Source organism: Panulirus ornatus, chromosome 24, assembly GCF_036320965.1.
Source record: "Panulirus ornatus isolate Po-2019 chromosome 24, ASM3632096v1, whole genome shotgun sequence".
NCBI lineage: Eukaryota > Metazoa > Arthropoda > Malacostraca > Decapoda > Palinuridae > Panulirus > Panulirus ornatus.
Window position 1 is genome coordinate 2,728,495 of NC_092247.1, and position 27,210 is coordinate 2,755,704.

Below are 27,210 nucleotides of genomic sequence, written 5' to 3' on the forward strand. Positions count from 1 at the left end.
TACATGGTGGGATTACTGGTTATCACTGTAATGGAGCGGATTACATGATGTTATTACTGGTTATCACTGAAATGGAGCGGATTATATGGTGTTATTACTGGTTATCACTGTAATGGAGCGGATTACATGGTGGTATTACTGGTTGTCACTGTAATGGAGCGGATTACATGGTGTTATTACTGTTTATTACTGTAGTGGAGCGGATAACATGGTGTTATTACTGGTTATCACTGAAATGGAGAGGATTACATGGTGTTATTGCTGGTTATCACTGAAATGGAGAGGATTACATGATGTTATTACTGGTTATTACTGAAATGGAGAGGATTACATGGTGTTATTACTTTATCACTGTAATGGTGAGGATTACATGGTGGTATAATTGGTTATCACTGTAATGGAGAGGATTACATGGTGTTATTACTGTTTATCACTGTAATGGAGAGGATTACATGGTGTTATTACTATTTATCACTGTAATGGAGAGGATTACATGGTGTTATTACTGGTTATCACTGTATTGGAGTGGATTACATGGTGGTATAATTGGTTATCACTGTAATGGAGAGGATTACTTGGTGGGATTCTGGTTATTACTGTAATGGAGACAAAATACTAATTAAAGTTGAAAAGCCGACAATCTGTATCGTATTAAAACAAAGTCATAGCATCAAGAAAAACAGAAAACGATGGACTTAATTCCCCTGGTATTTAATAGGTCTTTTACACGAACCAACAACCTCATTAAAGTTAGCATTCCCTCAACAAACAACCTCATTAAAAGTTAGCATTCTCTCTTTATGACGAGCCTGATGCGAATGTTTGACGTAGCTTTAACGTCTGACACATTGTATCTTAATGTGTGAGTTACCCATATGACATAATACATATGATTCTTCCAAATTAGATCTTATATAAGTTGAAGATATCTCGAGGTCATTGTTCATGCTGAATATCAATCATAGCTACAAAACCAAGACCATTCATTTGAGACTTGAATATATGTAGAAGAGGACGATGAGATCTGGTAAGTTAAAAGTATAGAATAGTTTAGAGCTGCCTCGTCACCATGACGCGGAAATATGTGTGAAAGAAAACGGAAGCTATAGTTGGTGGGGGACTACTGAAATTAGCCCTGATATGCATTTCTCTTGGATTTAACATATCTCTGTCCAGAAAGTAATGACAGTATTGGTTATATCAAAAGTACTGAGATGCAGCTTGATAAGTTAGAGACATTATAATGGATGTATCTAACTCTGCTGGAGTGGTATAGATGAGAGAGGGGTCACGGAAACTCCGAGTTTAGCGGGTTTTCTGTGGTGAACAGAGATATGTAACCGATATCCGGTGACCCAAGGTGAATGGATGGCATTCTTAATAATGATAGCATCCGTCAAGGGTTTATAGTTCGTGAGACCATGGAATTCCTTCCCGACCTTCCAGGGAAATGGCAGAAGTGCCTTATGGCATTATAGAACGCCAGCAGGTTCTCTTTCGAATGCTGCTCCTCCGCCTACGTGAGTTTCCTACAGAAGAAGGCGATGAGTTGCAAGTCCTCTTCGTAAACACGCTGGTGGAGGACGGCCCACCGACAGACTCCTAATATATCGTGTACTGGAAAGTGGGAGTTCATTTTCGATAGCCATCTTAAAAAAAGGGACTTACTACCATGCCCTGAATTTGTTATTTAGGTGTAATTCATGATAGGATGATATTTGTTGTTTAGGAGTGCATTCTTCATACGATAATGTTTGTTTAGGAGTGCATTCTTGTTACGATAATGTTTGTTTAGGAGTGCATTCTTAATACGATAATGTTTGTTGTTTAGGAGTGCATTCATAATACTATAATAGGTGTTGTTTAGAAGTGCATTTATTAATACGATAGTATTTGTTGTTTAGGAGTGCATTTATTGATACGATAATATTTGTTGTAGTGCATTTATCAATACGATGATATTTGTTGGTCTGGAGTGCATTTAGTAATACGATATTTGTCATGCATGGATTCATTATACGATAATGGTTGTTGTATAGAAATGCATAATATAATATTTGTTGAGTGCATTCATTGATAAGGCCCAGTCCTCTGTTCTTAACGCTACCTCGCTATCGCGGAAAATGGCGAACAGTATGAAAGAAGAAAAAAAAAAAAAAAAAAAAAAAAAAATATATATATATATATATATATATATATATATATATATATATATATATATATATATATATATATATATATATATATATATATATTCTGTTATTGTCGTTTATTCAGTTATCGTTTCACCATTTATGATAAAAGACCTGCCTCTATCATGTCGTCAAACACATCCAGGAGCTTAGTCTTGAAGAAGCTACCTTCTCTCTGGCCCATGCTCACAATTGTCCTCATTCGAGCCTTAGCAACCTCCTCCAGGTCGTTTTCCGTGACATCCTCCACCTCTGGCGCATCCTCTTCCTCGCCGAGAACATAGGGCGTGAGGATGATCCGTGTGACACACCCGTAGATCATGTGTCGACGGAACTCCAGACGAAGGTCCTCCAAGGTGAAGGGAACGGGCGCTTCGCCAGCCACCAGAAGACTGCTGAAGGTGGTGTAATACGTCTCCAGGAACTCCTCCAGGTTCAGCCGACGTTCGGGGCTGCTGAAACTTGTAAACAAGAAGTAGTTCAGATCCACCGCGGGTGTGTGCTTGCGTATACTCTGCAGATCAACTAACATGACTTCGACGGGATCTCCAGCGTCGTTGTATCTGTGGGATACACAGGGTAAATACGCTTCTTGTATCTAGTCGGCAGAAACAAGTGAACCATCGACATTCGCATAACGAGGTAGCGTCAAGAACAGATGCAAAATGACCTCATCTGCTCAACATCCACTCTCTAGTTGTCATATGTAACGCACCGTAACCAAACACCCCCTATTCATAGCCAAGGCCCGTCGCACCTCTCTGTGGTTTGCCCTTGACCGTTTCATCCCAGCTCAGCCAATCACTGGCAGCACGTCGTCCTGCGTATACCACGTGGCTCCAATTTGCACTATCCCATGTACACCTGTATGCTCAGACCTTGATTCACTCTAACACGTGAAATGGAGGGGGAATGATTTACCACAGGGCGCCGAGGAACTGAACATGGGTCCACTGTTAGATTGATCATTATGCCTCCCATTGGACTACAAGGGCTGTTAGATTGGTCATTTTGCCTTCCATTGGACTACAAGGGGCTGTTAGGTTGATCTTTATGCCTTCCATTGGACTACAAGGGCTGTTAGGTTCGTCATTATGCCTCCCATTGGACTACAAGGGCTGTTAGGTTGGTCATTATGCCTTCCATTGGACTACAAGGGCTGTTAGGTTGGTCATTATGCCTCCCATTGGACTACAAGGGCTGTTAGATTGGTCATTATGCCTCCCATTGGACTACAAGGGCTGTTAGATTGGTCATTATGCCTCCCATTGGACTACAAGGGCTGTTAGATTGGTCATTATGCCTCCCATTGGACTACAAGGGCTGTTAGGTTGGTCATTATGCCTCCCATTGGACTACAAGGGCTGTTAGATTGGTCATTATGCCTCCCATTGGACTACAAGGGCTGTTAGATTGGTCATTATGCCTCCCATTGGACTACAAGGGCTGTTAGGTTGGTCATTATGCCTCCATTGGACTACAAGGGCTGTTAGATTGGTCATTATGCCTCCCATTGGACTACAAGGGCTGTTAGGTTGGTCATTATGCCTCCATTGGACTACAAGGGCTGTTAGATTGGTCATTATGCCTCCCATTGGACTACAAGGGCTGTTAGGTTGGTCATTATGCCTCCCATTGGACTACAAGGGCTGTTAGGTTGGTCATTATGCCTCCCATTGGACTACAAGGGCTGTTAGGTTGGTCATTATGCCTCCCATTGGACTACAAGGGCTGTTAGATTGGTCATTATGCCTCCCATTGGACTACAAGGGCTGTTAGATTGGTCATTATGCCTCCCATTGGACTACAAGGGCTGTTAGGTTGGTCATTATGCCTCCCATTGGACTACAAGGGCTGTTAGATTGGTCATTATGCCTCCCATTGGACTACAAGGGCTGTTAGATTGGTCATTATGCCTCCCATTGGACTACAAGGGCTGTTAGGTTGGTCATTATGCCTCCCATTGGACTACAAGGGCTGTTAGGTTGGTCATTATGCCTCCCATTGGACTACAAGGGCTGTTAGATTGGTCATTATGCCTCCCATTGGACTACAAGGGCTGTTAGGTTGGTCATTATGCCTCCCATTGGACTACAAGGGCTGTTAGATTGGTCATTATGCCTCCCATTGGACTACAAGGGCTGTTAGATTGGTCATTATGCCTCCATTGGACTACAAGGGCTGTTAGATTGGTCATTATGCCTCCCATTGGACTACAAGGGCTGTTAGATTGGTCATTATGCCTCCCATTGGACTACAAGGGCTGTTAGGTTGGTCATTATGCCTCCCATTGGACTACAAGGGCTGTTAGGTTGGTCATTATGCCTCCCATTGGACTACAAGGGCTGTTAGATTGGTCATTATGCCTCCCATTGGACTACAAGGGCTGTTAGATTGGTCATTATGCCTCCCATTGGACTACAAGGGCTGTTAGATTGGTCATTATGCCTCCCATTGGACTACAAGGGCTGTTAGGTTGGTCATTATGCCTCCCATTGGACTACAAGGGCTGTTAGGTTGGTCATTATGCCTCCCATTGGACTACAAGGGCTGTTAGATTGGTCATTATGCCTCCCATTGGACTACAAGGGCTGTTAGATTGGTCATTATGCCTCCCATTGGACTACAAGGGCTGTTAGGTTGGTCATTATGCCTCCCATTGGACTACAAGGGCTGTTAGATTGGTCATTATGCCTCCCATTGGACTACAAGGGCTGTTAGGTTGGTCATTATGCCTCCCATTGGACTACAAGGGCTGTTAGATTGGTCATTATGCCTCCCATTGGACTACAAGGGCTGTTAGATTGGTCATTATGCCTCCCATTGGACTACAAGGGCTGTTAGATTGGTCATTATGCCTCCCATTGGACTACAAGGGCTGTTAGGTTGGTCATTATGCCTCCCATTGGACTACAAGGGCTGTTAGATTGGTCATTATGCCTCCCATTGGACTACAAGGGCTGTTAGGTTGGTCATTATGCCTCCCATTGGACTACAAGGGCTGTTAGATTGGTCATTATGCCTCCCATTGGACTACAAGGGCTGTTAGATTGGTCATTATGCCTCCCATTGGACTACAAGGGCTGTTAGGTTGGTCATTATGCCTCCCATTGGACTACAAGGGCTGTTAGATTGGTCATTATGCCTCCCATTGGACTACAAGGGCTGTTAGATTGGTCATTATGCCTCCCATTGGACTACAAGGGCTGTTAGGTTGGTCATTATGCCTCCCATTGGACTACAAGGGCTGTTAGGTTGGTCATTATGCCTCCCATTGGACTACAAGGGCTGTTAGATTGGTCATTATGCCTCCCATTGGACTACAAGGGCTGTTAGGTTGGTCATTATGCCTCCCATTGGACTACAAGGGCTGTTAGATTGGTCATTATGCCTCCCATTGGACTACAAGGGCTGTTAGGTTGGTCATTATGCCTCCCATTGGACTACAAGGGCTGTTAGATTGGTCATTATGCCTCCCATTGGACTACAAGGGCTGTTAGGTTGGTCATTATGCCTCCCATTGGACTACAAGGGCTGTTAGGTTGGTCATTATGCCTCCCATTGGACTACAAGGGCTGTTAGATTGGTCATTATGCCTCCCATTGGACTACAAGGGCTGTTAGGTTGGTCATTATGCCTCCCATTGGACTACAAGGGCTGTTAGGTTGGTCATTATGCCTCCCATTGGACTACAAGGGCTGTTAGATTGGTCATTATGCCTCCCATTGGACTACAAGGGCTGTTAGATTGGTCATTATGCCTCCCATTGGACTACAAGGGCTGTTAGATTGGTCATTATGCCTCCCATTGGACTACAAGGGCTGTTAGATTGGTCATTATGCCTCCCATTGGACTACAAGGGCTGTTAGATTGGTCATTATGCCTCCCATTGGACTACAAGGGCTGTTAGGTTGGTCATTATGCCTCCCATTGGACTACAAGGGCTGTTAGGTTGGTCATTATGCCTCCCATTGGACTACAAGGGCTGTTAGATTGGTCATTATGCCTCCCATTGGACTACAAGGGCTGTTAGATTGGTCATTATGCCTCCCATTGGACTACAAGGGCTGTTAGATTGGTCATTATGCCTCCATTGGACTACAAGGGCTGTTAGGTTGGTCATTATGCCTCCCATTGGACTACAAGGGCTGTTAGATTGGTCATTATGCCTCCCATTGGACTACAAGGGCTGTTAGGTTGGTCATTATGCCTCCCATTGGACTACAAGGGCTGTTAGATTGGTCATTATGCCTCCCATTGGACTACAAGGGCTGTTAGATTGGTCATTATGCCTCCCATTGGACTACAAGGGCTGTTAGATTGGTCATTATGCCTCCCATTGGACTACAAGGGCTGTTAGATTGGTCATTATGCCTCCCATTGGACTACAAGGGCTGTTAGATTGGTCATTATGCCTCCCATTGGACTACAAGGGCTGTTAGGTTGGTCATTATGCCTCCCATTGGACTACAAGGGCTGTTAGGTTGGTCATTATGCCTCCCATTGGACTACAAGGGCTGTTAGATTGGTCATTATGCCTCCCATTGGACTACAAGGGCTGTTAGATTGGTCATTATGCCTCCCATTGGACTACAAGGGCTGTTAGATTGGTCATTATGCCTCCATTGGACTACAAGGGCTGTTAGATTGGTCATTATGCCTCCATTGGACTACAAGGGCTGTTAGGTTGGTCATTATGCCTCCCATTGGACTACAAGGGCTGTTAGATTGGTCATTATGCCTCCCATTGGACTACAAGGGCTGTTAGGTTGGTCATTATGCCTCCCATTGGACTACAAGGGCTGTTAGGTTGGTCATTATGCCTCCCATTGGACTACAAGGGCTGTTAGGTTGGTCATTATGCCTCCCATTGGACTACAAGGCTGTTAGATTGGTCATTATGCCTCCCATTGGACTACAAGGGCTGTTAGGTTGGTCATTATGCCTCCCATTGGACTACAAGGGCTGTTAGATTGGTCATTATGCCTCCCATTGGACTACAAGGGCTGTTAGGTTGGTCATTATGCCTCCCATTGGACTACAAGGGCTGTTAGGTTGGTCATTATGCCTCCCATTGGACTACAAGGGCTGTTAGGTTGGTCATTATGCCTCCCATTGGACTACAAGGGCTGTTAGGTTGGTCATTATGCCTCCCATTGGACTACAAGGGCTGTTAGATTGGTCATTATGCCTCCCATTGGACTACAAGGGCTGTTAGGTTGGTCATTATGCCTCCCATTGGACTACAAGGGCTGTTAGATTGGTCATTATGCCTCCCATTGGACTACAAGGGCTGTTAGGTTGGTCATTATGCCTCCATTGGACTACAAGGGCTGTTAGATTGGTCATTATGCCTCCCATTGGACTACAAGGGCTGTTAGATTGGTCATTATGCCTCCATTGGACTACAAGGGCTGTTAGGTTGGTCATTATGCCTCCATTGGACTACAAGGGCTGTTAGATTGGTCATTATGCCTCCCATTGGACTACAAGGGCTGTTAGATTGGTCATTATGCCTCCCATTGGACTACAAGGGCTGTTAGGTTGGTCATTATGCCTCCCATTGGACTACAAGGGCTGTTAGATTGGTCATTATGCCTCCCATTGGACTACAAGGGCTGTTAGGTTGGTCATTATGCCTCCCATTGGACTACAAGGGCTGTTAGATTGGTCATTATGCCTCCCATTGGACTACAAGGGCTGTTAGGTTGGTCATTATGCCTCCCATTGGACTACAAGGGCTGTTAGATTGGTCATTATGCCTCCCATTGGACTACAAGGGCTGTTAGATTGGTCATTATGCCTCCCATTGGACTACAAGGGCTGTTAGATTGGTCATTATGCCTCCCATTGGACTACAAGGGCTGTTAGATTGGTCATTATGCCTCCCATTGGACTACAAGGGCTGTTAGGTTGGTCATTATGCCTCCCATTGGACTACAAGGGCTGTTAGGTTGGTCATTATGCCTCCCATTGGACTACAAGGGCTGTTAGATTGGTCATTATGCCTCCCATTGGACTACAAGGGCTGTTAGATTGGTCATTATGCCTCCCATTGGACTACAAGGGCTGTTAGGTTGGTCATTATGCCTCCCATTGGACTACAAGGGCTGTTAGATTGGTCATTATGCCTCCCATTGGACTACAAGGGCTGTTAGATTGGTCATTATGCCTCCCATTGGACTACAAGGGCTGTTAGGTTGGTCATTATGCCTCCCATTGGACTACAAGGGCTGTTAGATTGGTCATTATGCCTCCCATTGGACTACAAGGGCTGTTAGATTGGTCATTATGCCTCCCATTGGACTACAAGGGCTGTTAGGTTGGTCATTATGCCTCCCATTGGTTAGAGGGGGGTCTGAGATAAAAAGCTACTGTCACTAATTCATACTTGCTGCCTTCATTCATTCTCGTCGCCACCCCGCCACACATGCAATGACAACCACCTCTCTCTCTCTCTCTCTCTCTCTCTCTCTCTCTCTCTCTCTCTCTCTTGGTGTCCTTGCGTCTTAAGCCACTTTTCCAAGCACAGTCACTTTTCAGCACTCCTTTCCCGCGTGTGTCATTTCCTCATTCCGCCACACCACTACTAACTAGCTTTCACACTTTGCCCTCCACTGAAAGAGGAACAGACATTGCGTCTCCTGCCTCTCCTCACCGACAGTATGAGTTAACGAAGTGCATATACCCTAAACTCCTGGCGCTTTTATGTAAAGAACATGAAGAACAAATGTTATGGGACGTACCTGAAAAGAAGATTGTTCAGCCAGCAGTCTCCGTGGCTTAGCACTAGTTGCTGATTGGAAGGGGTAGGGTAATTCAAGAAAATGTGCACCATCTTTTCGTTGTTCTGCCTTACCCATCTCGCTACGTGCTCATAGTTTGGGACCTAGGGTCTAAATATATATATATATATATATATATATATATATATATATATATATATATATATATATATATATATATATATTGAACTCAAGCACAGCGTTACGATTCCTTGTGTAAAGATGCCCACCTCATTAACTTAAGTAAGCACTACGGTACGATACCTTGGGTTACGGTGCCCTGGCCTTTAAGTTAAGCAGTACGGTACGATACCTGGCCATTAATTTAAGCACAACAGTACGATACCGTGGGTTGCGATGCCCAGCTCATTAACTTAAGCACAACGTTACGATACTTTGGTTTACAGTGCCCTGCCCTTTAAAGCACAATAGTACGATACCTTGGGTTACGATGCCCTGGCCTTTAAGTTAAACACTACGGTACGATACTTTGGGTTACTTTCAAACTAAAGCTTATGAATCGAGAATCACACAGCCATAACCTTCCTCAAAGGCCTTACCATCGCCTCTGATGCTTCCATACCTTACGATCATCCACGATGAGCCACGGTCGCCCAGATCAGGGCGGACTGAGGTGCCCTTTGTGGTTGAGCCACACCAGCTGGAGTATCCTAGGTATTAGCCAAGAAGCAATAGCCTCTTCTCCAGATGGAAACGCTTATTTAATTCCATTCCAGAGGCCTTGAGGAAGCGAGAAAAAAAGAAAATCTTTTTTTCAACCTCTTGATTTCTCTTGTTTACATGGGGACGGGATTCGTTGGGGTAAGACAGACGAAAGATGACATTGGGGCTGAGGGGTTCTCTCTCTCTCTCTCTCTCTCTCTCTCTCTCTCTCTCTCTCTCTCTCTCTCTCTCTCTCTCTCTCTCTCTCTCTCTGTAGGCAGCAAAAGCTATTGAAAAAACTTCAAAAATAAAAGAAAATAAATCACCAACACCTTCAAGCCACGTCAAGAAATCACCCAGGCTTAAAACACTACCTTACGAAAGAACACAAACACTTTATCTACTAATGTGTCCACACTACTTACTTCCCTTATGCGTGCGTGTGGGTGTGCGGGAGAGACAGACAGACAAGCTGCAAAGGTTCCCCTTGCATCCTATGGAACACTGTCTTGTACCTACTTGCATCAGCTGTGATAAGTGATGTAGGCTCAGGACAGTGAGGAGTTGCCTTATGTCACAGGAACGCTTATTATAGGAGCCTAGTGTGATTATACTTCAATAAGTTCATTTACCTTCCTCTCATGTATGGCTTATCCTCCTTCACGAAGTATACCATACAATGTATTTACGTAGAGAGAAAGACATTTCTTTTTTGTTTTTCCTTTTGGCTCACTGGGTGGCGTTCATCCACCTGCTTGTTGACGAATACGTCCACCAAAAAACGCGCAGTGCAACTGATGACAGAGCAATAAGTGGACAGGTGAACGTAGACAGATAGACAGGAAAATAGACAGGAAAATTGATTGTGATAGACAGGAAATTTTATTGTGGTAGTAGTGCAAATAATGATATTGATAATAACAACGATAATGATAATACTAATAATAATAATAATAATAATATTAATAATAATAATAATAATAATAATAATAATACCTTAATTTGTTATATACCAGTGTATGATATGCAAAGGAAAACGACACGAAACGATCAGTGGAAAAGTTATGGAACGACTTTTTGCTGGGAGCTCTCGTTATTGATAGCCCGCTCTCAGGGCGCCATCACTGGCATGTCAGGTGTGTGTGATCTCGGGGCACCATTACTGGCATAAGTCAGGTGTGTGTGATCTCGGGGCACCATTACTGGCATAAGTCAGGTGTGTGTGATCTCGGGGTGCCATTACTGGCATAAGTCAGGTGTGTGTGATCTCGGGGCACCATTACTGGCATAAGTCAGGTGTGTGTTCTCGAGATGACCATTTCTGGCATAGGGCGGCCTCTTGTGTAACTCCATTGAATTGGGCTCTGAGGTGTGTGTGTGTGTGTGTGTGTGTGTGTGTGTGTGTGTGTGTACAAAATAGTATAAGATGCTCCATCCCAGATATGTTCATATGCCTACCTTTCCTACACACTGATAACAGGAAGAGATGAAGACTTTCCTGTTTTGGAGATGTTAATGTCGTTGTCAGAGGGAATTATCATGGAGATAACAGCCCCCTAGAGCTATCTAGGATCCCCAGAGACATATACCCTAAGGCTAGGCTCGTGCCATTGTTTTGAAGGATCAGGGGGTCGCTGTCGTGCAGTGTGGGATAATGATAGGAAGCAGGATAAACACAGGACAGCATTTTAATGAGACTAAAGAATGTTGAAGATCAACATGCAGTATGGCACATTGTAAGTTGCAGAATGTCCAAACATACAACAATAGTTTAAGAAGATACGCTCATGATATATATATATATATATATATATATATATATATAGAGAGAGAGAGAGAGAGAGAGAGAGAGAGAGAGAGAGAGAGAGAGAGAGAGAGAGAGAGAGAGAGCGCACGGGGAAATGAAACATGATAATTCCCAAGTGCACTTTAGTGTAATAATCACATCATCAGGAGAGATACAATAAAGAAATATAAGTCAGTTGATGTACAACGAAGAGACGTAGCTAGGACACCATTTGGTAAACAAGTGTGTGTGAGTCATCTGGTGCCTTGTGCATCTCGCCTCACTACTGGTCTCATTTTACAGCTCTTGTCTACACAAAACAGCATCATTCCCATATCAGATCTTATTACGATTATAGATATCGTGGATGTTTATGTTTTACCGAGTGAAACAGAAATGTTCTATTGTGATATCAATAATTATGAGGCAAAGGAGTAGCACGGATGTTATATTTCGTGGCGTAATGCTTCATCATTGCGTAAATTAATATAACAAAAAGGGTTTCAGTGTAATTTATGTTCGTTGTAATTTTGGTAATTCATCAAACCCAATCGAGTTATATGTAATCTTATACCCTCTTAAATTCACTTTTTTTTTTTGTACGAAGCAAAAAAGTATAAAAGCACTTATTTCATGAGCCTCCCTGATAACAAGTCTCGTTTTCTTCATCAGTATTTCCGTGTCATGATGATGGTTCAGACGTACCCAGTTTACAGGACTTAGATTGCCACAGTATAACAGTCTCTTTCTTAAAACCGTAAACAGTACATGTAAGAAGGGTATAAGTATGTCTGACAGTCAACATTAATAGTTTAACCTCGAGATAATTCCAGTTGAAATGAAATCGTATCTGTAAACAGTAATTACAGTTCACGCTATAATATTGTGAAAGTATTGCCTTTAACTCATATTTGCTTAAGACTTTAAGTATAAGATTCTCATTTAGGGACTTAGCGTTAAAACCTAAGCACAGGCTTGTGATAAGATGCATCGTACAAAGCTTTGTGAGGATAAGGGAGGAGGAAGTCATACATAAATGACGGTAAGATCCTTGGAGTATGATGGCTTGGCCTTATACATACTCACACGAGGGTCAAAAGATTATGCCACGCCATAATATCCAAGCCTCATATGCCAAATTAGTAATCATATCCCCCTACCGTAAAGTCCAGGTTAGTTAGGGGACTGCCTAACTTAATGTCATTGAGATGATAGGCTCGGCTTTCCTCGCTTATTATTAAAAAATGCCATTTCCAAGTTGTTTGAAAGAAATAGTGTCAAAAGTTGTATGTTATCTCCCAGTGTCTTCCCTGCCGACATTGTACTTCTTTCGCATCCACTGTGTTAAGAGATCTTAAGCTCTTCGTCGGTGGCTTTTGTTTTCGACAATAGGGCAAATAAGACATATATATATATATATATATATATATATATATATATATATATATATATATATATATATATATATATATATATAAAGTGTGTGTGTTGCAGATGATTGGATGGCACAGTGAGCGGGAAACAATAAAAAAAAATCTTTTTATACACATCCGATAACGGAAACAGATTGATGAAGAACAAATATCATACAAAAGAGTAGTCAAAGATCCCCAAGGGCAAACAACTTCGTCCCCGAGGGATGTTCGTGTACCTCCATCACTTAGCGTTCCATCAGTTTATACTGAGCATGGTTTTCAAGGTCTCATGCGCGACCTGGGCACACGGTGTCGAGCCCCATCATCATCTCTACATTTTTATATACATTTGAGAACTAAGCGTTGTCGACAGATTATATGTAAAGTTTATGACGTTCTTATGGTGATAGTGTTAAGCCTAGATAAAACCTTAAGGTGGATGTAGGTACTGGATTTGGGCTGTAAGTCATCCTAAGTGTTTGGTAAAAATGTACATACAGATAGCTTAGGACCCACGTGAGCTAGGCTGCCCTTACAAAATCAGGCCTTAAGGGGTGTATATATATATATATATATATATATATATATATATATATATATATATATATATATATATATATATATATACACTTGGCTAGAAGACTGGGACTCCCTAAATAAAGATATTCAGTCCCTTATTTTCTTTATATCGACCTTCTCCGTAAGCCCGGAACTGTGTCAGACATGATAGTGTGTATTGTTAATTACGATCACTTTTATCTGCCTGGGAAGTTCTTGTGTAATGCAGGAGCAAGAAAAGACGTGGCAGGAGTCCCAAAATGTTGTTACAACTATAAATATAAGGTGGAAGGGGACTGAGCCAGTAGGCTTGAACAAGGCCGTCACGCCTTGTATCTCAATGGCTGTGGCCCCAAGTGACCCTTATTAGAATCAACGACCTAGTGTAATTAATTGCTCATGATATTTGGGGTTTGCACGGTCTGGGGTGTGCATAAATAACGAGCCGTGGTTGTTAACGTGTGCGTTTATCACCCTATCTTTTAAGAAACTACATACATGTATAATTGGTCGTTTAATTCAATATTTGATTCCTTGTTTTTGAGACGATTGTGGAATATTTATATTATCGTGGCTAGTCTCTCGAGGTTTCAGGAAATATATGGGATTTCTACAACTTTCCCATCCCATCATAACTTTTACATAAAAATGAATATATTTATGAATCTGACAAGCGTCCAGTATGTTTAGAATACCGTGTAATGTATGACAATTTATCATAGTTCCTATATCTGTATAATCCTTAAATTTTCTTCTTATATGCGTCATCGTGCAGTGTATGTTTGGTACCTTATTATATCCAAAATATAGTTTTTTATTCCATGATTAATATGAAACTTTGGCACCGAGTGAGTGATCATAAGTCGACTTTGGATTCGCGAACGATTAATCCAGACAAATCCGGATTCACGTATCGAACGAAACAACTAATGTTTACATTCTTTTGACAACATTTAACAGCTGGTTGTTATGGTCGCTGTTCCATGTACCATGGAGCATAATGGCTTCGGGAAGATATGTAGCAACGAGATTTGCTTATGTAAGTGATTCCCTACATTTCCACAAGGTAGTTAGGTTGAGAAACGGGTAAAGACCGAGTCCCCTGAGCCTGACAAATGGAATACGAGGGGGTATTTTGTAGGTAGTTTGTGATAGAGGGGTTTAGTTTAAGATTGTTAGGCATAGATTAAAGAATAATTATGCATGAGAAAATTCAGTTTTGAGTGTATTGCTCTCGCATAAATTTTGAATATCAGTGATTTTGTTTTGCAGTGGTAATGCAGTATAACGAGAGGAGAGAGAAGGATGGGAGTGGCGGAGCGTTGTTTTATATTCATAATTAAAGGACATCATTTGTGCAGGTTGCTCGGGAGGCACAGTGCAGAGGTCTGAATATGAGGTATAGCAACATTTGAGTGAAGGAATGTGGCTGCTAATTGATGCCAGAGATTTATTTTCTGTGGTGGCAGCTCCAGCAATGAACAGGTGGGATGAGTCTGTGCTTGCAGAGGCCTGCTTGGTCCTTTTCACTGTAGCAGACTTAAAGCACTTATAAATCTTCAGCTGCCTGAAGTGGGAGTGTTTGTTGATGACATGACTCCTCAAGTCCCAGAGCATTGGATAATACGGTTGGATTTCCCTTGAGTCCACATTCTCGTCCAAACCATCCCTTACCCCAGACAAATTGAGTGTGGGCAAGTCAATCTCACCCTCTTCACTCTCCTTGGGCTCATTACTAGGTCAAGGCACAGGCAGCACTCCCTAGTCTGAAGCTGACAGCCTGACTCTAAAGAATCTGTGTCTAGACACTCAAAAATATTGTCCTCAGGCTTCTCTTTCTCACCTGCCCTGTGTTTTTTTGATCAGGAAGTTGTCTAGGGCAAAGCCCTAAAAGTCCATTTGTACTTCATTGTTAAGGTGAAGTTCTTCCAAGCTTTGGACTGAGTGGTGAGTTGTACCCTGTTCCAGGCCTCAACCCAATTAAATGTCACGTTACTATTTCTTTTTTTTAATTTTCAAGAGTACAAGTCCCCCTCGTGTCTTTCACTTTGTCACTGTCATCCTCAATCACTACCTAACACTCACCCGTCTGCTTGTTCCAGTAGATCCTCTTTAAGCTGACTTTCATTCCTAGGTCCACAGGCTGGATCACTGATATGGTGATTGTAGGCAAGAATATAATTTCAGTTTTGCCATCCCTGCTTCTCAGCTGTTCCTGCAGAGAATATGCTGGAGCATTGTCAAGGAGCATTTAAACCTCCACATTATCTGGATAAATTTTTAACTGCTCAATCTGGAATTTTCTCACTTCAGACAGTAATTTTGGAATAACAAATGAAAAAAAAATTCCCCAGAAAACCGTTCAGCTTTGTTCACTGCATAATGCACAGGAAGCTTTTTGAAGATGTTTCTGATGGCTGGTGCCTAAATGTTGACAGGAACAGATTTCTAGTAGAGGCCTATTTCGTGCCCATTAACCCTTCATGAGATCAGTGAGGTGCTTCCTGAAGGTTTCCATACTGCCCTTATTAGCACTGAGAGTTTCTACAATCTTTCAGTTTCCCAAACAATGCTGAAGTGCTGGAGATGAATTGCTTGAGGACAGTATCAAGATGTGCTGAAATGATAAAGGCACATGAAGAGGGATTGACGATGAGAATCTACATGTCTCAAGTTGAAGTAATGAGGGACAGTAGGAGATTGATGAGGAAATGGGAGGAGGAAGTAAAAGAGGCCATAGTGGGTATTTGGGTCTGAACATCCAAACTTGCATTTGATTGAACAATTTGCAGTGATGTATTCCTTAGGTGATGACATGCTATTACTTGGCTGGACCAGGGCATATAAAGCAGTCATGGTAGAGTATGAGACTTGACTCTAGATGATAGTCTCTAGTTTTACTGCATTATGCACGACAACTTGCCTCCTTGCTAAAGTTAGGGCATGTGAAACACTAAAGGTAGTGTTTAGGACTTGGCTCTAGGTGATAGTCTCTGGTTTTTCTACATTATACATGACAACTAAAAACTGGATTAGTACAGATGTGGCTATTGATCATACATTCCCATTGCCTCCCTATTAAAGTGTGAAAGGCAATTAGTTATAAGAGAGAAAGTAAAAGTTATGTAATTGGATCATTTTGTGTTGTTATTATTTACTTTTATATTTTTCAGTCTTTATGTAGCCCTCTGCTGGCCATAAGGATAATGATCTGAATTTGCATGTGGGAGATGATGATGACACAAGAGGATGACGATTTGGAGGAGGAATTACGTTGTCTGGATATCCGTGAAGATCATGGAGCAGAGGACAGTGATGTTACTCCTACAAATACCCCTCCATCTACTCCCCCAATCCTATACATCAAGAAATATCCCCCTAACAAACCAAATTTTGATGAGCATAAAGAATTTGGAAGGTAGGAATGTTTGTATCAGTTGCAAATGATGAAATAAAGAAATTATGTTCCTCTGCTTACCCTTAATAAAGCAATTTTAAAGATTTTAGAAAATAGGAAATTTTTGACGAGCATAAAGACTTGAAGGTAGGAATATTTGGATCAGTTGCAACTGATGAAATAAAGAAAAATGTTCCTTGTTTACCCTTAACCCAATTTTAAAGATTTTAAGAAGGTAGGAAAATTGTAGGTGTGATTTGTTCATTATCTCCAAATGGTGTCGTTCTTGTGAAGATAGTGATTTCTGCAGGCTGAGAGAAGAGTCCCAAAAACCACATGCTTGACAGTCTAGTCCAGTGGCTATTTTCCATGGGCAAGCCATTCATATCCATGCAGAACAATGAAACAGTTTTTTGGTTTGTAACTTCTAATGACCACTTAACTCATGGTCTAAATGAACTGATCTCTAGAAAATTGCTGATCGCACTCACACCAGGTCACTTAAAGATGAACATCAGGAAAGTTTTTTATATTTTTTTCAGATGAGATGGACAATTAAAGACCATATCATATATGCTGCACATTTATACATGTCCCACCCTAAAACATTTACTCATCAGACAGTCATGAGAGGAGAATGGATAGCTGGGTTGGCTGAAAGCCATACTGCCATGCCTAGGATTCAAACCCATATGGGCCCATGCATGTCCCATGGTTATTGTATCCTTTGGGTGTCGGAGTTTAGAAGCTTATTGCATCCCACAAAAGTAATTTTCTGCATCTAGGGGTGCTTGAAGGATGCTTGCTAATTAAATGGAAAGACAGCCATATGCATAGGTAAGCAGATACTAGCTTTCATACTGCATGATTGCATCTCTTAGTTCTCTCAGGGTTTTTGTATATTTTTCATATGGTTAAATTTTACCCCTTTGGGGTTTTCATATATGTTTAGCATACGAATTGTATGTAATTTTCAGTTCTGGATGATTATCACATATCACTGGCTTTTATACATATCAAACTTGCTGGTCAGATTTTAGATTTTTAGATATGCACATTGAAGAAACTCAGTACTTTTTTGGAGCATGGTTTCATCTAGAAATATTTATTTTCCGTCTCTTTATTGAATGAAGCTGTTGATAAAGTTTCCAGGATCATTTTAGTGAATACAGTGGTATTTTTTCTTTGATAAAGATGCATATCATCCCCAAAAAAGTATAAACTTGTTTCACATTTAGTCTTAAGATGATTGGACTTTATTGTAGGTCAGAACAACCAAATATGTTAAATACATTTAGTGTATATAGTGCAGATTAACGTATAACGTGGGAGACAGCAACAAAGTATAATTTAAAAAATATATATAGTATTTTTTGGAATTCATTCATATTATGAGTATGGGCTTTTGTGGATGGGATGTTCAGAATTTCGGGTCTCCCAGTCATCAGCACAGTAGTATGAATGGGCATTATTGCAATGCCAATAATCAACTTGATGCTCATTTAGTATTTTGTTGGCAACAAGAAATCATCATTTGAATGCTTTATTGTTTAGTGATAGGGCCAGGTTTTTATGCTTTTTCAGTGTTCCTTTCTATGAGGAATTTGTACTTATTTTCGTAATGAGAGGCAAGTGTCTTGGGAGCAGCTGAGTGAGTGTGTTAGTAGTTTTGATGCACGAGACCGGGTTATAGTGATGGGTGATTTGAATGGAAAGGTGAGTAATGTGGCAGCTGAGGGAATAATTGGTGTACATGGGGTGTTCAGTGTTGTAAATGGAAATGGTGAAGAGCTTGTAGATTTATGTGCTGAAAAAGGACTGATAATTGGGAATACCTGGTTTAAAAAGAGAGATATACATAAGTGTACGTATGTAAGTAGGAGAGATGGCCAGAGAGCATTATTGAATTACGTGTTAATTGATAGGCGCACGAAAGAGACTTTTGGATGTTAATGTACTGAGGGGTGCAACTGGAGGGATGTCTCATCATTATCTTGTGGAGGCAAAGGTGAAGATTTGTAGAGGTTTTCAGAAAAGAAGAGAGAATGTTGGGGTGAAGAGAGTGGTGAAAGTAAGTGAGCTTGGGAAGGGGACTTGTATGAGGAAGTACCAGGAGAGACTGAGTACAGAATGGAAAAAGGTGAGAACAAAAGACGTAAGGGGAGTGGGGGAGGAATGGGATGTATTTAGGGAAGCAGTGATGGCTTGTGCAAAAGATGCTTGTGGCATGAGAAGCGTGGGAGGTGGGCAGATTAGAAAGGGTAGTGAGTGGTGGGATGAAGAAGTAAGATTATTAGTGATAGAGAAGAGAAGGCATTTGGACAATTTTTGCCGGGAAATAATGCAAATGACTGGGAGATGTATAAAAGAAAGAGGCAGGAGGTCAAGAGAAAAGTGCAAGAGGTGAAAAAGGGGGCAAATGAGAGTTGAGGTGAGAGAGTATCATTAAATTTTAGGGAGAATAAAAAGATGTTTTGGAAGGAGGTAAATAAAGAGCATAAGATAAGGGAACAAATGGGAACATCAGTGAAGGGGGCTAATAGGGAGGTGATAACAAGTAGTGGTGATGTGAGATGGAATGAGTATTTTGAAGGTTTGTTGAATGTGTTTGATGATAGAGTGGCAGATATAGGGTGTTTTGGTCGAGGTGGTGTGCAAAGTGAGAGGGTTAGGGAGAATGATTTGGTAAACAGAGAAGAGGTAGTAAAAGCTTTGCGGAAGATTAAAGCTGGCAAGGAAGCGGGTTTAGATGGTATTGCAGTGGAATTTATTAAAAAAGGGGGTGACTGTATTGTTGACTGGTTGGTAAGATATTTAATGTATGTATGACTCATGGTGAGGTGCCTGAGGATTGGCAGAATGCTTGCATAGTGCCAGTGCACAAAGGCAAAGGGGATAAAAGTGAGTGCTCAAATTACTGAGGTATAAATTTTATTGAGTATTCCTGGGAAATCATATGGGAGGATATTGATTGAGAAGGTGAAGGCATGTACAGAGCATCAGATTGGGGAAGAGCAGTGTGGTTTCAGAAGTGGTAGAGGATGTGTGGATCTGGTGTTTGCTTTGAAGAATGTATGTGAGAAATACTTAGAAAAACAAATGGATATGTATGTAGCATTTATGGATCTGGAGAAGGCATATGATAGAGTTGATAGGGATGCTCTATGGAAGGTATTGAGAATATATGGTGTGGGAGGCAAGTTGTTAGAAGCAGTGAAAAGTTTTTATCGAGGATGTAAGGCATGTGTACGTGTAGGAAGAGAGGAAAGTGATTGGTTCTCAGTGAATGTTGGTTTGTGGCATGGGTGCGTGATGTCTCCATGGTTGTTTAATTTGTTTATGGATGGGGTTGTTAGGGAAGTGAATGCAAGAGTTTTGGAAAGAGGGACAAGTATGCAGTCTGTTGTAGATGAGAGAGCTTGGGAAGTGAGTCAGTTGTTCGCTGATGATACAACACAACAGTGCTGGTGGCTGATTCATGTGAGAAACTGCAGAAGCTGGTGACTGAGTTTGGTAAAGTGTGTGAAAGAAGAAAGCTGAGAGTAAATGTGAATAGGAGCAAGGTTATTAGGTACAGTAGGGTTGAGGGACAAGTCATTTGGGAGGTAAGTTTGAATGGAGAAAAACTGGAGGAAGTGAAGTGTTTTAGGTATCTGGCAGTGGATTTGGCAGCGGATGGAACCATGGAGTGGAAGTGAATCATAGAGTGGGGGAGGGGGCGAAAGTTGTGGGAGCGTTGAAGAATGTGTGGAAGTCAAGAACGTTATCTTGGAAAGCAAAACTGGGTATGTTTGAAGGAATAGTGGTTCCAACAATGTTATATGGTTGCGAGGCGTGGGCTATAGATAGAGTTGTGTGGAGGAGGATGGATGTACTAGAATTGAGATGTTTGAGGACAATGTGGTGTGAGGTGGTTTGATTAAGTAATGAAAGGGTAAGAGAGATGTGTGGTAATAAAAAGAGTGTGGTTGAGAGAGCAGAAGAGGGTGTTTTGAAATGGTTTGGTCACATGGAGAGAATGAGTGAGGAAAGATTGACCAAGAGGATATATATGTCAGAGATGGAGGGAACGAGAAGTGGGAGACCAAATTGGAGGTGGAAAGATGGAGTGAAAAAGATTTTGAGTGATCGGGGTGTGAACATGCAGGAGGGTGAAAGGTGTGCAAGGAATAGAGTGAATTGGAACAATGTGGTATACTGGGATCGATGTGCTGTCAATGGATTGAACCAGGGCAGTTGAAGCATCTGGGGTAAACCATAGAAAGTTCTATGGGGCCTGGATGTGGAGAGGGAGCTGTGGTTTCGGTGCATTATACATGACAGCTAGAGACTGAGTGTGAACAAATGTGGCCTTTGTTGTCTTTTCCTAGCACTACTTCACGCACATTTGGGGGGAGGGGGTTGTTATTTCATGAGTGTCAGGGTGGCAACGGAATGAATGAGGTTAGACAGTATGAATTATGTACATGTGTATATGTATATATGTCTGTGTGTATATATATGTATACGTTCATATGTATTGAGATGTATAGGTATGTATATGTGCATGTGTGGACATGTATGTATATACATGTGTATGTGGGTGGGTTGGGCCATTCTTTCATCTGTTTCCTTGCGTTACCTCGCTAATGTGGGAGACAGTGACAAAGTATAATAGATAATAGAAAAAATATTTTGTAATTACCTGTTTGTGCTTGATCCTTTCATGGGGTCTTACCTCTTACCCTCACCTCTTTTTTGCCTAACATACACCTGAATTTTTCAGTGCTATCTGCACTCACTTCATATTTTCATAACTTGTTCCAAATGTCCATTACTTTTTTGCTGAAATAAAAATTCCCCACTTCTTTTCTGGCATTTATCTTCTTAGCATCATACTTTGTCATTGTGGATCATTTCTTAATACTTACAGCCTTAATATATCGTAAGAAAACTCACATATAATCATTGTGATTTTAGTGTTTTGAAATAGTTGTCATAGGCATTCACCATCTTAAAATTTTTTTATTATATATTGTGTTTGGTCTCTAATAGAATAATTTTCAACAGATACTCAAGGTCAGAAGACTTTGATAGCAGAACTGATTCTTCTCTCTCTTGGGGGGATGATGAATTTGAAGGAGAAGCCACAAGACAAGTTGGTATTCTTTTTGATCAACTAGATTTTCTCCTTTATAAAGAAAAGGTACCACCTTCTCCCATACCATGTTCTTCAGATTCCAGTGATACCTATAGATTTCCATACGTAAGAGCAGATTCAAATACCTCTATAACTCCAAGTGATGATGTAGAGATCTCAATATCTTCAAATGATATTCAGGATATGAAAATAATCACAGATGCAGCGAGAATTACGCAGGTGAATCAGAAAGAAAGTTTCTTTGACGTGGAAGATCTGGGTTCAGCAGAAATTCTGTATAACAGTAGTAGATTATTAAAATCGAGTCCCAGATTCAGTCTTGTTTCAACTCATAATCCATCACCAGAGTTGCAGGAAGAATGCTCAAGCTGGGTGCAACAGTTCCCTCATTTCAGGTAAGATTGCTTTAACATTCTGTATTAGCTATACAAAAGAAGTATGAATTTGAGGAAAGTTATTACAATGATCTAGGTAGAGCTTCTTATATCGTACGTTATTAGATGATGCCTAGCAGTAGGATGTACGTAGGTCCCTTTAACTAATTTTTGTTTAAGGAGAGTTCATAGATTTTGAATTTTGATGATGATGGTTAGAAGACTTAGAAAATCATATGTGTATCATTCTATCCATCTAAATACACAGATTTAGCCAAAATTTATGGTTCTTAGTCCCATGAATTTCAGTTGTTTTCATTGAAAATATAGGGTTAAAGGCTGGAACCCCTAACAATACACCGAAAAATGCCCTTAAAGTTTCTCTAACCACTAGCAAATATCACACAGAAAGAGTGAACAAATATATTATGTATGTGTGTACATTTACAGAAGTGTTAATTATTTACATATACAGAAAAGTAAGAGAAAATATAGGTGATAGAGGTAGAATTGCCTTCTATCATAGAAATGCTCATGATTGCCTTTGGCTCAGAACATTCAACTTACAGTTGGTTAATGAAACGGTGAATTTTATTTTTCACGTAATTTTTTTTTGCACACTATCTTCAATAGATTTTTAAGCATTGCATGAATTAACAGTCATATATACATTTAGAAAAATATTGGTCAAAATAGGCATGAGAGATGAAAGTCTTATTTAGCACTTGAACACATACAGTTACTATCTCTTCAAAACATTCTAACTATACTCTGTAAATGATATAGGAAATTGTATTTTTTCATATTTTTTCAAATAATTCTCTTTGGTAGGTTCTTAAATAATCCACAAACTGATCATTAATTAGATTTAAAGATACTGGAGAAATAGTGCTGTAGGAGGTACCATCAAACTTCCTCATGGTGGCAAGTGAGAGAAACATGCAGTCATAACTGCCAGAGTTGAGTGCTCCTGCCTGGTTGCTACCATGCAGATTTGAATGTTTTATGAGTAATTCGTAAGATAACAGGAGTAACTGAAACATACATCCTTTTTGTTAGCCTTTTCACACTCATTCTCTACATATGTCCAGACCATCTCAGCACAACCTCTTCAGCTCTCTCAACCACACTTTTTATTATTACACCTATTAACTTACCCTATGACTACCTACTTGATTAAACCATCTCACACCACATATTGTTCCCCAACATTTAACTTCGAATACGTCCTTTCTCTTCTGTGCATCCTCATTTGTAGCCCATGCCTCACATTCACATAATTTTGTTGAGATGACTGTACCTTCAGACATACCCTTTTTCACTCTCCAACATAATGACCTCTCTTTCCACATAATCTTCAGTGCTCCTAGAACTTACACCCCCCTCAGCCACCCTGTGACCCCCTTCTGCTTCTATGGTTCCATTTGCTGCCATGTCAACTCCCAGGTACCTAAAACACCTCACTTCCTCCAATTTTTCTCCATTCAGATTCACCCCAACTGACCTTTCCCTCAACCCTGCTTAGCCTGATTACCTTTCTTTTATTCTCATTTACTCACAACTACCTCCTTTCACACACACTTCCAAACTTAGTGACCAAATTCTGCAGTTTTTACTGAAATCTTCAACCAGTGGTGTTACATCAGCAGACAACAAATGACTTATTTCCAAGTCCCCTTCATCCCCAACAGATTTCATACTCATGCTTTTTCCAAGATCCAAGACTCACATTTACCTCCCTCATCACCCAGTCCATAAACAAATGAAATAGCCATGGTGACATCACACACCCCTGCTGCAGACTGAACTTCACTTAGAACCACTCACTATCCTCTCTTCCTACTCATACGTACGCCTTAAACCCTTGATGGAAACTTCTCGATGGATTTAACAGCTTTACTCCCACACCATATATTCTTAAGACCTTTCATAAAACATCTCTATCATTTGCTTTCTCCAGATCCATAAATGCCACTTTCAGATCCATTTGTCTCTCTAGTATTTCTCACATACATTCTTTAAAGCAAACACCTGATCCACACATCCTCTACCACTTCTAAAACCATATTGTGGAACACTCCAATTATTAGTAGATAGAAATATGCCTGTTTTATAACCCATTAAGATGCCTTGGGTGTTACTAATTTGTAGTTAATGAATTAATTTTTCTTTTTCCAGGGCAAGAGGCCACAGCCTAGATTTTCAATTGCTAAATATTCTTGAAAAGTACTTGGCTCAAGGCGGTTTGTGAGTACCTGAACCATTACTCTCATTTACTTGATTTTTTGAAGTACACATGGTCCTTTAGTATATTGTAGGATTGCTTATTGTATCCTTGGGAAAAAGAAATGTTACTGACTCTCCCATTCATTACAGTTTAATATGTAACCATTTTCTTTCAATGACAAGCTTGATTAAATTTTGAAGGGAGGTTTGGAGTAATCCATTCATATAAAGTAGTGGAAAAAGGTTGCTGTGCATGTTGTTGAAGATAGAAAACATTATGGAAAGTTTTTAACATACTCTGAGGACACAATTCTAGTTTAAAGATATTCAGTTGTCTTGAATGACATGAACATCAGATTAGGAAGGAAACCACTAGTTAGGCTGTAAATTACCACATGTTCCAAAAATTAGATTATCTTCTATATGAACAAGATGTCTTTACACACTGTTATCATCATTACCTGCCTTTACATCTGATCATTTACATTCACTAGATTTTTCTAGTACATGATGTCTGGTTTCTTTAGCATAATCTTTCAAGTTTTTGAGCTGCACATTCTGTTTATTCATGTGTGTCTGACTAATGCTCTTAATTTCTTTTTCAGTTCCCAGGAAAATAATGAAGAAAGTGAGGAGGAGGTCATTGCCTATGATGGTGACTTTACTCACCTGTTACCTTCAGTTACTTTTACCAGTGCCAATCAAGCCAAACATTCTCATAGTGACGACCAAAAGAGAGAAACTTCCAGTAGTAGAGTGTGTAGTGGATCTAATGATCCTGAAGTGTTAAAAGAGCAAATACTTATTATGTTGTTTGATAAGTTGTGGTTATCTGTGACTGATATAATTGAACCACTACTTCATCAGTATGCCAAATATGTAATAGAACAGTCAGTACAATATTCATCTTTATCCAGGGAGCCCAGTACACGAGGGTCAAGGATAGAGTGTCATACACCTATAAGGAAAGTGAGTGAAGAATTAGTAAAGCCAAATGCAAAGTTGCCTAAAGCTACTTATTCATTGTTCAGACCAAATAGTAGTGAAAGCACAAGAAATTGTGAAATGGACAGACAATCAAATGGCTTAAGGCGACCATGTAGTGCTTTTAACAGATTGAAAAATGTTGATTTTACTGCAGAAATACACCAAGAAGAACTGCAAGATTTGTTACTAGTCTCTTCTAAACCCTTGCAAAATTGTGAGGATCGATTACGATCTCGAACCTCATCAGCATCAGTGACTAGAGAATCATCAGCCAAGTCACACTTATCACAAATTTCTCTCCCATCTTTAGCCACTCCAAGAACACCTGTGCGTAGGCCTGTGTCATCAAAGACAGCTAATCATCTTCTTACTCCCATGAGAGTGGAGGGTGTCATCAACCATGGGGAACAGCGTCCTGCATCTACCTCTTCTTACAATTCTCGTGTCAGGTTAGCGGCTTTATTTTTCCATCATGCACTGCATTGATGATTACAACCAGTGTTTATTTACATGAGTGAATGCTGTACAAAACTTTTAGAACTGAAACAGATAGTCTGTACACAAATTTCATTGGCTGTTAAAGACTAGCGTAGGAAATGAGGTCAAGCATCTGCATGGACACTTTATGGCTTTAGATTCTGCAACAGGGAAGAAGATAGTTTTTAAGTGGATTGTGCTAGGTGATCCAGACTTTAGCAGGAGATCATATGTAAGTCTTAGGATGTTATTGAGATTTAGCCTTATTGTCATCCCAAGAGAGTGGTGTTTTTGTTTTCCTTTGTCATTGGCTGAGCCCTTTTTAGAAGAAAGAAGATTACTGTTTTGGTATGTGAGGCTGACATTAACAGAAAGAGAACAAGTGTAAGGACTGAAAAGGAAAAAGGAGAGAAAGGTAATAGTTGAATAGAATGAAATTAGAGTCTTTGAATGATAGCGATGCTTATGAAAATAGACTACAGTTCACAAGATGCCTAGTTTTCTGGACAGTTACTTGTTTCCAAATATAGGTGTACACCTAATTGGAGAAAAGAATCATTGGTAGGAGAAACAGAGACTCTTCCATCTGTGGAAAAGCTCCCATGGGTGATTGAGGTGAACCAGTGTGTGGATGAATAATTCATGTTTATCATAAATGTTCCTGTATGTTTTACGGCTTTATTTTTGTATATCCTGTCTTAGATTTCAAGAAAAGTTCCAACATTTGAGTCGACAGGGAACTATCCAAGAGTCTCAAGGAGATAACATAGATCTGGATATAGATGAAGATGCTCTGGAAGTCCCCAACCCAGCATGGTCAAGACACATATCCTTTCTTCCTCCTATTACAGATAGTAGTGAGACACTACATAGAGTAAGTATTTTTCTTTCATTTTTCTCAAGATTATCATTCGACAGTGACAATAATGGCTATGTTGATAACAGAAAACAATGATAATGATTTCTTTTAGTTCTTGTTCGGCATTGCCTGCATATTAAGGTAGTACCAGAGTCCCTATCCTGAACCAGGTACCAAAGACTTTTCTGTGATTTCCTGACTGCTTTCTGTGCTTTGGTCCAGCCCATTGACAGCACATCATCCCCTGTGTACCCCTTCACTCCAGTCCACTCTGTCCCAAGCATGCCTCTTTCCCTTTTGCATATTTAGGTCATAATCACTCAAGTATCTTTTACTCCTTCCTTTCTCTTG

The 27,210-nt window shown here is 40.6% G+C and overlaps 2 protein-coding genes across 8 annotated transcripts in view; one reads left to right on the forward strand and one right to left on the reverse strand.

The window, feature by feature from the left end:
* Positions 1-1,867: 1,867 nt before the first annotated feature.
* LOC139756969 (uncharacterized kinase-like protein D1044.1) lies at positions 1,868-9,075 on the reverse strand. Its single transcript, XM_071676910.1, has 2 exons — positions 8,939-9,075; positions 1,868-2,755 (listed from the first exon to the last, which is right to left on the reverse strand). The coding sequence occupies exons 1-2, from the start codon at positions 9,028-9,030 to the stop codon at positions 2,293-2,295; spliced, it is 555 nt and encodes a 184-aa protein (XP_071533011.1). The 5' UTR covers positions 9,031-9,075; the 3' UTR covers positions 1,868-2,292.
* Positions 9,076-14,306: 5,231 nt separating this feature from the next.
* Positions 14,307-27,210, forward strand: part of LOC139757014 (uncharacterized) — a 33,398-nt gene continuing 20,494 nt past the window's right edge. For 5 of the 7 annotated variants that reach the window (XM_071676971.1, XM_071676974.1, XM_071676973.1 and 2 more), the window contains exons 1-6: positions 14,307-14,438; positions 16,573-16,817; positions 21,846-22,331; positions 24,489-24,557; positions 25,142-25,972; positions 26,703-26,874. In XM_071676971.1, the coding sequence (XP_071533072.1) occupies positions 16,621-16,817; positions 21,846-22,331; positions 24,489-24,557; positions 25,142-25,972; positions 26,703-26,874 (1,755 nt within the window). In that variant the 5' untranslated portion in view covers positions 14,307-14,438; positions 16,573-16,620. Of the gene's footprint in view, positions 14,439-14,769; positions 14,885-16,572; positions 16,818-16,914; positions 17,634-21,845; positions 22,332-24,488; positions 24,558-25,141; positions 25,973-26,702; positions 26,875-27,210 lie in introns of those variants that run through there. The other 2 variants (XM_071676972.1, XM_071676976.1) reach the window with 2 other exon arrangements.